Raw genomic sequence first — 12609 nt, forward strand, 5'->3', positions numbered from 1 at the left:
TTCAAATCTGTGGCTGGTCACTCCCAGTGTAATTAATTGCCTTAATTAATCAATTATGCTCTTTGAAATAACATGCAAGCTATAGGGCCCAGCCTTTTAGCATGGTCAGAGCTTTTTAGGGTGACAAAAGCGAGTGGTGTCTGGATGTTAATATCATATTAAGGAGTAAATTAGGATTAAAAAAGGTGCCGTTACCTGTTGCGAAGCCCTTCGAGGACACAAATAGTTTATACAGCGTTCTATAATCTGTCCACTGTATGACTTGGCTGCCTTTTTATTTCCCTCCAGGATCACTATCTCTCACTCCCTCACTCTAAACTGTCTGCCCTATATAAACCTGATTCATAAACCTCTGCTTATCCACCTGCCTCCTATCTCTCTCTCCTGTCTCTGCAAACATATCAATTGTGTCAATGTTGGAGCACGGCTGCCCTTTCCATCTGAGATGTGCAAAGGGCAACACAACCACTGCCAGCCAGGGAAATATGTAAATAAGGCACACACACACATGCACGAATGAGCATGCACACACACACACACACACACACACAGAAATAAGGTTTTTTTTTTGCTCTTATGGCAAAAACATTTCAGTCAGATTTTCTTTGATTCCTCCAGTTTTCTTAGACAAAGGAAAATAAGAAGTATCTCTTCACTCCAAAAACAATTCGCTTTTTGACGGAGTGGGCATGAGCTCGAGATGATAAAGATGAGCGAAGACGTTTTTACACAGTCTTATCTAAAGGCATTGTTCCATGAAACAGAATAAGCAGACAACACCAGTGTGTAGTATATTGCTGTGATACCTACACAGCAAGAATTAAAAAGATAAAGAATATATCTTAAGGGGTGTACTTTACATTATCCATGATATTCCTGTGATCTTAGACGGATCATTCAATAATACATAATACTCTGCTGCAAATAGAAAAATCTATTAAAGCTCCACTAACATCTAAGAGACAATGCCTGAAGCCTCTTCACTGAAAATTGGTTTAAAACCGAGTTTTGTGTGCTTAAACAGTTTACTTTAGTTTTTAAATGCAAATCAGCTTCATTGAACTGTGGGGCTAACAGTTATGGCCTCGAAAATGGGTCTATATTTCCAAAAAATCATTCAAGCATATCATATGTTTATACAAATCATTCTCCTGCTGTCTGCCAAAAGGGCAAAGCTCCAGGCAGGGGCACGCTGAGTCCAATTGAGGGAGGTTCAATTTCACAAAAACATACCCACAATACAAATCAAAAACAGAGATTAGAGAAAAGTCACTTTTGCCTGCTGCAGTTTGAATATAGCTTCAACAAACTCAATGCTCAAATGTAGAAGTCGAGACCCTGAGGAGAGCAGGGAGGATACAGATTACATAAGTAGAATCATAATGAAGAACTATACTTTATTTATCAGAGTAGAGGGTGGCTCAGTGTGACTCTGTGTTCATATATGTGTGTGTGTGTGTGTGTGTGTGTGTGTGTGTGTGTGTGTGTGTCTGTGTGTCTGTGTGTATTATGACTCCCTGGAGTAACAAATATTTTTCCTTTAGCTTCCCAGAGAGACTGTCAAAAAAACATTACCCTCCCAACACCATAAATATCCATATTTCACTGTTTCTTTCTATGATAAATGGTGTGGTTTTGGGAGCTTTTCACCAAATCAAAAAACACAACTCCTTCCACAGACCTTAATGAACTATTTGGAGTGCCTTTACAATTTTGCACCTCCCCCTCCTCTCTCATAAATGATGCACAGTCCCTAATTTAACACTATTACAACAGGCTACATGTATCCTTTCTGTGTGCCCTCAGTTCAACCTTTTGAAACCTGAATGGACAATATGCTGCTCTTTTTTAACAAGTATTTCAACCTTTGATCAACTTGGCAACAAATATCCTGCAAATTGCAAAAATATGTGTAGATTTAGTCAAATGTTGGGGTGGGGGTTAAAGCTAGGAAATATTTCCAAAGAACTATACATCTAGATATCATAATTATACATTTAAAATTATTTTACAGAATAATTATAATTTTTATGCAGATTATTTTTCCAGGTCATTCCCCTGTTTTCTCCTTTTTGTTGTTGTTTGTATTTTTTTGGTTGTTGTTTACCCAGGTTTTCAAAGGGTGAAAGATGATACTTGTGGCTCCAGAATTTGTTTCAAAATAACCTCTTTGTCTCTGATGTTTTGTATAAGCATATTAACAAATCTAGATTTAACTGGTTAGCGTAATACCTCAATACAAGTTGGGTTTCAATGACTATGGAAGATCAGCGAATTGCTCTGTGCTTATCCAAGTTTTTCTGTGTAAAATTGGGAAGTTATTAAAGAAATGACATAGAATGCATGGAATGATGAAAAGCAGCGGTGGGTAAAACAACGCTCCAGTCTCGCGATACGGAACGAGATCTGCCCGTTTTAACATCAGTTGGAAACCCCGTTCTACCCTCTTCCCTTCGCTGTCCACAAGCAAGGTAAAGCGCTAGATTTCTCCCTCGGTTATATGACTGAAAACTGCCTCAAATTTGTAGCGTTTACCCCCCAAAAGTGACCAGGGAGCACATAACGCACAGACAAAATAATGTTTTAGCGTTAAGAGAGGTTTTTCGACGTGTATAGTGGTTTTTGCATGGAATTTATTTGAATGTTTGCGCTCATAGCATAGAGCTATATGTAATGGCTGCCCCCATGCTACCTCGTTGAGGCCTGCTAGCTGGTGGCTAGCGGTGCCGAATTAACTTTCTGTTTATCGCTGAAATGTAAAGTTAATATGGATATTGCCTGGACGGATATATTTTGAAGGGTATTGTGATCTTGAAGTATAGTGTTTTTGTAAATGGTGAGGGTTCAAGGCAAAATCTTAATCTCTGAGACGAATCCGCTAACGTTAGCATACTAACGAGCGCTAATATTCAGGCTATAAGGGAAGCTAATGCCGGTTTGACGCGTGTAACCAAGAGCCCACGCGCATGTATTAGCCCCAAATTGTAGGCTCGGCGTTTGGATAGTGATATTGTTATGTCATTATTGTTAATCGCATCCGTTATTGAGAAGAGCCGGTCAGTGATACCCTCATAAGAAACTGATGATCAGCATCCAGCATGTTTCGTGTACTGTCAGGTCACGTTGTCCCTCTGTGCCGCACGGTGAACATCATCCTCTGTGCAGAAAAAAAGTTGTATATCAGTAACCAAGTTCCAGTCTATTTTGCTGTATGTCAGGAGGTGGTTAACGTAACTTAAATGTATTTTTAAATCTCGATCAGATGCCAGGTGTCACAGTGAAAGACGTCAACCAGCAGGAGTTTGTCCGTGCCCTGGCAGCCTTCCTGAAGAAGTGAGTATTCTGTTTTCTACACACATTGTTTCTATAAATCGAGCGATCACACAGTCAATGTAGTTTTCGGTGGGCTTGCACCCATCCTCACTTTACCACAATGTAATGTTTAGTTGTAGGTAGTGCTAACAAGCAGTGTTGGACCACAGAAATGAATTCTACCTGTAAAATAGGTATGGGATTGTGCTACGGTTTAGTACATGATGGCATGTCTTGTCTGTCCCCAGATCAGGAAAGCTGAAGGTGCCTGACTGGGTAGACCTTGTCAAGCTGGGTAAGCACAAGGAGCTGGCCCCCAGTGATGAGAACTGGTTCTACATCAGAGCTGGTAAGTTCACATTTATGTTGATTTCCACTGACCATCAGTGTTCAGATTACTTTAGATTTGGTTAGCTATATAAAGTACAAGGCATTCATTAATAGTTTCAGACACCGCAGACAGCATACAGGATGAAACATGACGAGATGATTAAAGTTTCCAGTGCTAAAGTGCTCAAAGTGTTAAATATGTAATAAATACCAATTTAAATACTGAACTAGAAAAAAAAACAACCCTAAAGTAAAACAATCTACAAACTATGAATAAATAAATGATAAACACAGACTCTCAAATTATATTTGCAGTGTGCAATTTCCTCACAGCTTGTTCACCTTTGTAATGGCAGCTGGAATAAAACAGTTTTTGTAGAGCTTGATTTTACTCCTTGTGACTTAAACCCCTTTCCAGATGGGAGAAGTTGAAATTCATTGTTCAAAGGTTGCTGGTCATCATTTAAAATGGCATTGGCTATCGGCTGTAAAAGTCTAGTATACCGGCATGGCTCAGCTAGGGCTTATCGATAAGCTTAGGTTCTGTAAATATCTGAAGTTGTTTGCAACCAGTATTTATACAGCAGAGCAATCTAATTCAACATCTTGCTGTTGTTGGCTGATGCTGCGGTCCCTGAAGGACTCTTGCTGCATTTGACGTCACTAAAGGATGTATGGAAGTTTGTAGATTTCATATGGAAGTTGTGGCTGCCATGAATGCTGTGTGGGCTTACCTGGCTCCGTAAGTGTCAGCACAAAGCCTGCTTTGATTTGAAACCCAACTGAATGTGCCTTCATGGTGGCTTATAGAATGCTTTTGCAACCTCAGGAATGATTGACAGCCTGTATAAAGAACATATCTTGATTTAACGGTTTAATCAAATACACCACTTATCCCTGGTGATATGTAGTCAAGCAAGGTGTTTTGGTATTAGGTTTCTTTAGATGTCATCTTATGAAAGATTATAGAAATATGACTTATGTTCATCATTTGGCTTCTGTTTGTGAAACGGTTAAAACTCAAACCATTTCGTATGCCATAGCGCAACCCCTTGAAACCTGGATAGACATAACATTTTTGTGCTGCTTTCAGACACCTTTCACATGCATTCAAACTTTAAACCCCTGAACATATTGACATTTTTAAGCACCATTTCTTTCAATTATTTATTTTTGTTTTTCCTAACTTAAAAGTATTTATTTTATTTTATTTTTTACTGATTTCTTGCAAATTTTGGGCCATCTTTAGTTGCTCATTGACATCCTCCTGAGATAAACTGTTAGTACTTTATGGAGTTAATTTGTTCTGTTAATTTCTTGCTTCAGTGCATTGCTCATGAAACATAAAATCAATAACTTATTAATTTTCCTGTCTTTAATTCTTACTGAGGCCACAAGCCCACTTATCCAAGCAGCTCTATCATACCATTATGAGAGGCAACCATCAAAGCAACATATTGTTACTGAAAGTGCATCATAACACTAGGACTGGTTAAAAAAAATCAATTCATCAATGCATTGCAATATGTTAATTGCCAATTCAATATCGATTCATAAAATCCTGAAATCGATTATTTCTGTTGTAATGATGACCGCTCCTGTGCGGGCAGTGTGAGTGCCGCGGAAGTGTGATTGACGTTGTTCAGAAGCCCCGCTCGACCCCGAAACAATGTCTGTTGTTTATTCATTATAATGGCGATAGTGGTGCGAGGTAGCAGTGTGGTAAAATCAGCGTTGACAACATTAAAAGCCTAAGTTTGGATACGCAAAGTCGATAGTAGTTGCGTGGTGTATGAGCCTCGTGAGTCAGTGTTAAAACACTGCAATAATACGACGTGACCATTTTAGCCACACCCAAATGCAGGTTGAGAAATCCTGCATAAATGTTTGTTACTTTTTTTAAGTTCGGCTCAGGCAAAAATGTGCACTTTTCTGTACTTCAAATTAATTTTAGTTTTAATTTTTATTTAATAAAGAATAATGTAATGGTGCAATAAGTTTTGGTATCAGTTTGTTCTAAGTCGATATATATATAATGCATGCTTCATTGAACACATATCAGAAGGTATTGGAATGAATTATCTGGGCATTTCTGACATCAGCACACATAATTGAATTGATATCGAGGCGGCTGGATCAATATCGAATCGAGACCCAAAGAATCGAAATTGAGTTGTGAGCTTCTTGGCAATATCCAGCCCTACATAACACCCTCCTCTCTTCTGCTCCCTCAGCATCCACAGTCCGTCACCTGTACCTCCGTGGAGGTGCTGGTGTTGGCTCCATGACCAAGATCTATGGAAGTCGCCAGAGGAACGGCGTGTGCCCTGCCCATTACAGTGTAGGATCCAAAAATGTGGCTCGTAAGGTGCTGCAGGCCCTCGAGCTGCTCAAGATGATTGAGAAGGATCCCAATGGGTGAGTGCCTCTATTAATTATATCCATGAGATAAGATCTTAAATTTAAAATTAGAAATGTTTATACATTCGTTTGTTAAAACATAGCCTGTTTGAGTGGCAAGTAACTTCACAAGCACACAATTGTAAAATTGCATGTGGAGTCAAACTGACTGCACGACTCAGGTGGCATTTATGTGATGTGTGTTTTGGGGCTAAGGTTTGCAAAGAGTAGTCGACACCTTTCTCTGCACACGTGGTCACTCACTCTTGAATTACTGCTGTTTTCATCTTTGAAGAACCATGATGTTAAAGCGACCTGTTAATGTGATGCTGCATAAGTAAAATCTTTAAACACTTGAGCTTGAGTGTTTGCTTAGAGTCTGCAATAAAGATGTAATCACTGTAACGAGAGGAGTAATTGGATGGCTTGGTTTTTATTCGGTTCAAGCGGGCAGGAAAATGAAATTCCATTTTGAATTGCCTCCCTTTTGTGGTTGATATTGAGAGAATTTTTTTACCAGTGTTTATGGATGGAATATTGATGTGTGGCTTTTCCTGACTGACACTGTGGTCAATGTGGTGTGAAGAAGTGGTTGTTATAGGTGTATGCGTTTTCTGTATGCTTTGACTAAATAATGTTGGTTGATGTATTCTGCTGCCTGTCTTTCCTGTTCTTAATTTTTGCTGTTCTCCTTTTCTTTCAGTGGTCGCAGACTGACCTCCCAGGGAACCAGAGATCTGGATAGAATTGCTGGCCAGGTGAGAAACTAACCTTTCTTTACTGATAGTGTTGGCATGCATACATGAAAGTAACTTGATTATTTGAGTACTTGGATTTTAGAAAAAGTCTAGGCAAAACCATACATAAAGGCCTTTTCTCAATTATCTGAGTTGTTTTACTACTTGGGTTATTACATGTTCTTCGCTGTGTCACCTGTGTTCAGTAGTGCCATGTGCTGTTGTGTGGATCAGCTGATGCAGTGTACTACTAAAGTGTCTGTTGTGGGCAGTTCTACAATGGAATAAGACTAAACCCATTTTAAATATTAAAAAGTAAAATTTATTGTAGCACCTTTTCACAGAGCAAGGTCAGAAAGTGCTTTACTGGAATAAAGGTGTTCAGAAGAAGACGACTTAAGTATTAATTAGTTAGTATACCACTTTACTATGCAGTGTATAATACTTCTATAATCCCATAGATTGACATCAGATGTTTTTGAAAATATGCCCCATGATATACAGTCTTACGAAGTATATTAATTTAACTTTTTCCTCATAGTCTAGTTTAAAAAAATAGAGAATTGCAGTAAATTGTAATATCGAATTGCAATACTTGTAGAATCACAATACTTAAAAATCGCCATTCTTATCGAATTAACACCCAAGTATCAGTATAGAATCAAATTGAGAGATAAGAATATCACCACAGCCCTACAGTGATAAATGCTTTTATAATAGTGTACCCAGAACTGCATGAGCATGTTGCCTACTGTTATGTGCATTTACTCATACAGTAATGTGTCCTGTATGTCTTATATTTTAACATTGTGGACTCATCGCCTGTGATACAGAGGGCCAAGCCTTACAAACTGAAGTAATTAAGGTTGACAGAACACAACGGGAGGGGTGCAGAAACTGGTTGTAACAAACATTTTTTAAAAGATGTTGATTTCACAAGGACAGTGTCATTTGTAGTGAGTCTGTTGTGGTTTCTGAAACGGACAAGTCCATTTACTGATCCTCTGTGCGAATACTAATGAGCAGACATGGCATCTGCACTGATACTGTTATGCACTTGATCTGTTTCTTGCCTCAAATCCTCCACAGCTTAACACAAAATTGTATTGTACGAAAAAGTTGTTTTAAAAAGAAAACAGATTTGCCGTCCCCCGTTTAACACTTTCATTGTGCTTCACTACTTCTCTGCAACCAACTTGCCACACGTCTTTTAACACATTTCGTTGCATTTGGTTCAACTTTGTAACCAGTGTAAAGATTCAAAAGTCAAATGACATATTAAGCGACACTTAAGCCTTTAATAGTACATTTAAGAGCTTAAACTCAGTGTGGTGTGATTGTGACCTTAGATAATGTTCTGTCATGACATCTGCAGTAAGGGAAATATCTTAAATGTAGCCTGGATCTGTGTTGTGCATTTTTCACTGGCTGCCATAAACAGTTTGGTGGCTGAGAATTGAATCCCACCAGACCCCTCTTACCTGTGACTCCACTCGTTTCCTACTGTCTCAAAAATGAAAAAACACAAAGGGGTGTGGACTTCCCACTGCTTTAAATGGTCACCATTGTGCTGAGCGGCTTTAGTATGTGTGGCACAGCCCGCTCTAACCTGCTAGAATTTAAATTGTCTGGTATCAGGCTACCGAGCTGTTGAATGAATATCATCACAGCCTCATGCTGGACAGGCAAAGGTTGTTTTTTGCAGTGACTGGCTGCGTGTGACACACTGTGGCATTTTCTGTTACGTTCAGACACACTCGGGGTGGTGCCTTAAGCGTGTGTGATCACAGAAATACCATCCCTTTGCTCTGATGCGACACCTCGTCTGTTGCGGGAGTACAGGGCCCCAGAGTCACTTCAGCATGCGAGGCTTTTTAAAGGCACTTGTCCTTGGGCAAATGTTCCTCTGGCAGCCAAGTGAGTTATGTGTCTTATGTGGCACACTACGGACATTGTTTGTTTCGCCTTCACTAAAAAACAAACCGCAGTTGGGCCTTGTCAAAAATCAGGAGAGGCAGCAATGTTGTGATAATCCAAGGGTAAAAGGGGTAAACATGTGGAGGGAATTTCACGCTTGGCGAGTCTGCCGTATGGCATCAGTTTTCTCCTTGTTTACCCATGCTAATGAGCAGTATGCAGATGAGCAGACCTGGGCCCAGCCCCGCCTACCTGCTGCACAAAACTGGCACAAAGCATGTTGGTGCGGCTCCGCTTCCTCCTGACGAAGCCCCCCTTGTGTGTTGTAGATTCTGATGGCTTTTTAACAGATTGATGCATTTTCCCTTGCAAGCGCACTTTCTTCCATGTACTGTCAGAATATTCATAGTGTTTTTGGCATCAGCTGAAACACACTTTCTCCTCCAAACCGTGTTCACTCAAGTCCCCATGAAATTGCATTTTGATAGCATCTTACCTCCTTAAGTTGCACATTTCCTGTTCAAACACAATATTGCGGCAGGCCCTAATGTGGTGAGAAATTTTCAAGTAAACAGTAAACCAGTAGAATATTAAACAGATGGGAGGTTTTATTTGATTGTGATTGATACAAATGAGTTTTAATAGTTGGGATCATTTGCGCCAACAGTGGCAGCAAAATGAAACCATTAAAATGCTATTTTTTCCCCACAGCAATTGGATGCCGATTTGAGGACAAGTTTTCAAAGACTACAACACCTTGACTGTTCTTACACTTATGAATTTACCTCATGTTGTTTTCTTGTGTTTTTCACAGGTCGCAGCTGCAAACAAGAAAACTGTTTAATAAATCTTTTTTTGGAGAAAGTCAAATGCTGTGTGCTCTTTGTTTTTAACTTGTGTGAACAATGAAGATGAACCTGAGGGCGTTAATGGTCTGCTCAGTATTTTGAATTACTCTGCTCACCTTGTCTGACAAAGAAATTGCTTGAATGGGTCTTTGTGCTCATATTTCACGGGAGTTGTTGAAGTTAAGCCAAATTTATTGGCCAAGGGGAGATTTTAAAGGGCGCGATAGTTGACCTGATCAGTTATTTTCTGCTAAAGTGAACACTTGGAATTCAGCTGGCAAGAGGGCGGCAAGATACCGCATGAAATCATCCTTAGCTGGTTTCTGGCCGCCTGGTTTAAATGTCATTTAGTGGAAAGGGCAGTAAATGGCCACTGGTTTTTCTCAGATCTTCATATCCTGTAACCAGCAAAAGCTCACCACAGGGTGCAGTTTCATTAAGCAGTTTGAAAAGGCTTCCTGGGAGCTGCTCCATCAGGGAGCCAATGCAGCCTGTCATCAGCGGCCAAACGCTGTCTCCTGTCACAATACTTAGCTCCCATTTTAATCTTTTTTTTTCCTCTACTGCTATGTTCATGTATCAGATGGAGTTTGTTCAGATTGATCCACGATACCATGACAACCAAGGAAAATTGTTCAGTTAATAAAGGCAGATGATTACATTTCCATAATCAACACAGTTGACAGTTCAATAGCTGCTAAGGAATGATGTCATGATTTAGCTGTTTCATTTGGGGCCACAGTGCCACCTAGAGACTCAAACTGCTAACAGCAGCCTAAACAAACTTGACAATGTTAATGACATTGAACAAATACTGTACAGTTAGTTTTTTAACATGGTCACTGATAAGATTACTGGGATGTTATGAAAAACTCAAGAAATGAACCCTGTATTCATAAATGTACGCGGGTGATGTGTCATTCATCTAAAGCTGGCCATTACTGCCACTTCAGGTGTGTCTAATTTGTCCCATTAAGCCTAGATAGTAAATGACCTCACAGGTGGATTTAAAAACAGCCCTTTTTAAAATCAATGGCTTTGAAATAATGGGGTTCCAGCTTGGTCAAGCAAATATAATTTCTCACTCTTTTCTAAGGAGTCGCACTGGCACATTTTTTTGCACTGAGCTCAATCAGTGGAAGCACTTGAGTGATTTAATTTGGCGGTGCTTCTGAGATCCTGCAGAGGGTGCCAAAGCCTATAGAATATCTATCAGGCTATATGTGCACTTTGGGGTGATTGCCTTAGAGGAGCCTGATCATGCACTAGAAGCAATAACACTTATTAGTCTAATGGCTACAGTCTGTTTCAGAGGAATAGTGGAAGTCTGTTGTTATAAACAGATGTAGTGTGTTAAAAAGCCCGACATTTTTCCAGTGTAATTTGAGGTGCAGATGTGTGCGTACAGTTGTAAGAGTTCATTTCTATCGGCAGTGTTTTCCAAATTTGTTAAACTCCAACATTATGTGCAACACACAACACTCCTCAGATTGTGTTTATTGTAACAGCTTCAGGAGCTTCCACAGAGAAGTGTAATGTGTCGGGCCAATTGACTGTAAAACATCCAATCTGTTTTTTCTCATTTTCAATTTGGGCCAGCGGAGCTTCATGAGCTGGCTCTTTCCTTTTTTTTGTCAACTCGCCTTGAGGCAACAAAACTACAAGCACAACCAAATGAGAAGAGCAGGGGGAAAGTGCAGTGCACTGTTCACATATATCTGTGTCCCCTTTGAGATAATACAGATTGCTTTTATATTGTTGACTCAATTCATGTCCAGATTTGAAGAACAATAACCAGAAGGCATTGTTTGCTGACAGAGCTGAGCTGTTGTATGCAGCCTGCTGTGCTCACTCTGTGTGTGTGTGTGTGTGTGTGTGTGTGTGTGTGTGTGTGTGTGTGTGTGTGTGTGTGTGTGTGTGTGTGTGCAAGCTTATACTTTGGTCCTGTGTTTGCAAGATATTGTGTGTTGCAGATCCCTGGACAATGAGCCTGCTGTGCCAGGCAGTCTGTCATCCACTGTATGTGTTTGTGTACAGTACACACCTCATGTGATGCAGTGTGCTGCACTGCTCCGTCCAACTGAGCACACGGCTGTCTAATCTATCATGTCAATCACAATAGTCTCCATCAATTATTCTGCACGTCTCTCAGGAAATATTAAACTCTGGTCTTATTATACACCCTGTCTCTTACTCATCTCCATCATCCTGTCCTCCGTACGTCCGCTTTGCTTTTTCATTTTGAATACCAGCTGTTTCAGAACACCTGAACCCATCGTCTCACCCTCCCCTGGCCCATCCCTCTCTCCCTCCCCCTTTTTCCCCTTTATGATCCCTCTTTTTCTTCTACCCTGTAATTTGGAAAAGAAGAGGATAAACATGTCCTTGAGAGGTAGAGAGCAATGTGTGGAATTCACCAGAGGAGGTCTGCCATGTTTGTTCACGCGCTACTGTTTTGACTTTGTGTGTGCTTGCTCACCTTTGTGTGCTTTGTGCATCCATATATGGCATTAATTTGGTTTCAGCTCCAGTCAGTCAACTTGTTTGTGCACTGATTTGTCATTGTGTGCTGCGTAATTATCTGCAGGCTTCACTATAGCAATTACTGCTGTGGAACAATTACCACTTAAACAAATGCACATCCAAGTGGTTTGTTGTGCCGTGTGTTTGTGTGTGTGTGTGTGTGTGTGTGTGTGTGTGTATGTGTGGAGGTGGCTGCACCTACCCACTCTCCCAATTCTTTGGCAGCTCAGCTTGATCACACTGAGAATGGATGCAGACCTGCCTCTCACCTCCTCGGGGCTGGAAACAGCAGATAACTAAGAAATGTCTCCACTGCACAAGTCTCTCTAAAATAGAACCACTATCAGGAGAGCTCCTACACACACACACACACACACACACACATACACATTGTCAACCCACAGCTTCATGCCCTCTGGCATGTTTTCCCCAGAAGACAAGACATACCTCAGAAAGTTTCCCAGCATTCCCAGTCTCTGGCATACCAAGTTAACTGAGTTTTCTTTGGGAAAAGCTGGCAAAGATCCCACTGAATCTGTTTC

The 12609-nt window shown here is 40.4% G+C and overlaps 1 protein-coding gene across 1 annotated transcript; it reads left to right on the forward strand.

Annotated features, from left to right (window-relative positions):
* Window positions 1-2434: 2434 nt before the first annotated feature.
* Window positions 2435-9566, forward strand: rps19 (ribosomal protein S19). Its single transcript, XM_042490426.1, has 6 exons — window positions 2435-2471; window positions 3263-3333; window positions 3561-3661; window positions 5877-6060; window positions 6746-6800; window positions 9511-9566. The coding sequence occupies exons 2-6, from the start codon at window positions 3263-3265 to the stop codon at window positions 9538-9540; spliced, it is 441 nt and encodes a 146-aa protein (XP_042346360.1). The 5' UTR covers window positions 2435-2471; the 3' UTR covers window positions 9541-9566.
* Window positions 9567-12609: the final 3043 nt, after the last annotated feature.

The sequence above is a fragment of the Plectropomus leopardus genome, chromosome 7 (assembly GCF_008729295.1).
Source record: "Plectropomus leopardus isolate mb chromosome 7, YSFRI_Pleo_2.0, whole genome shotgun sequence".
NCBI classification, from domain to species: domain Eukaryota; kingdom Metazoa; phylum Chordata; class Actinopteri; order Perciformes; family Serranidae; genus Plectropomus; species Plectropomus leopardus.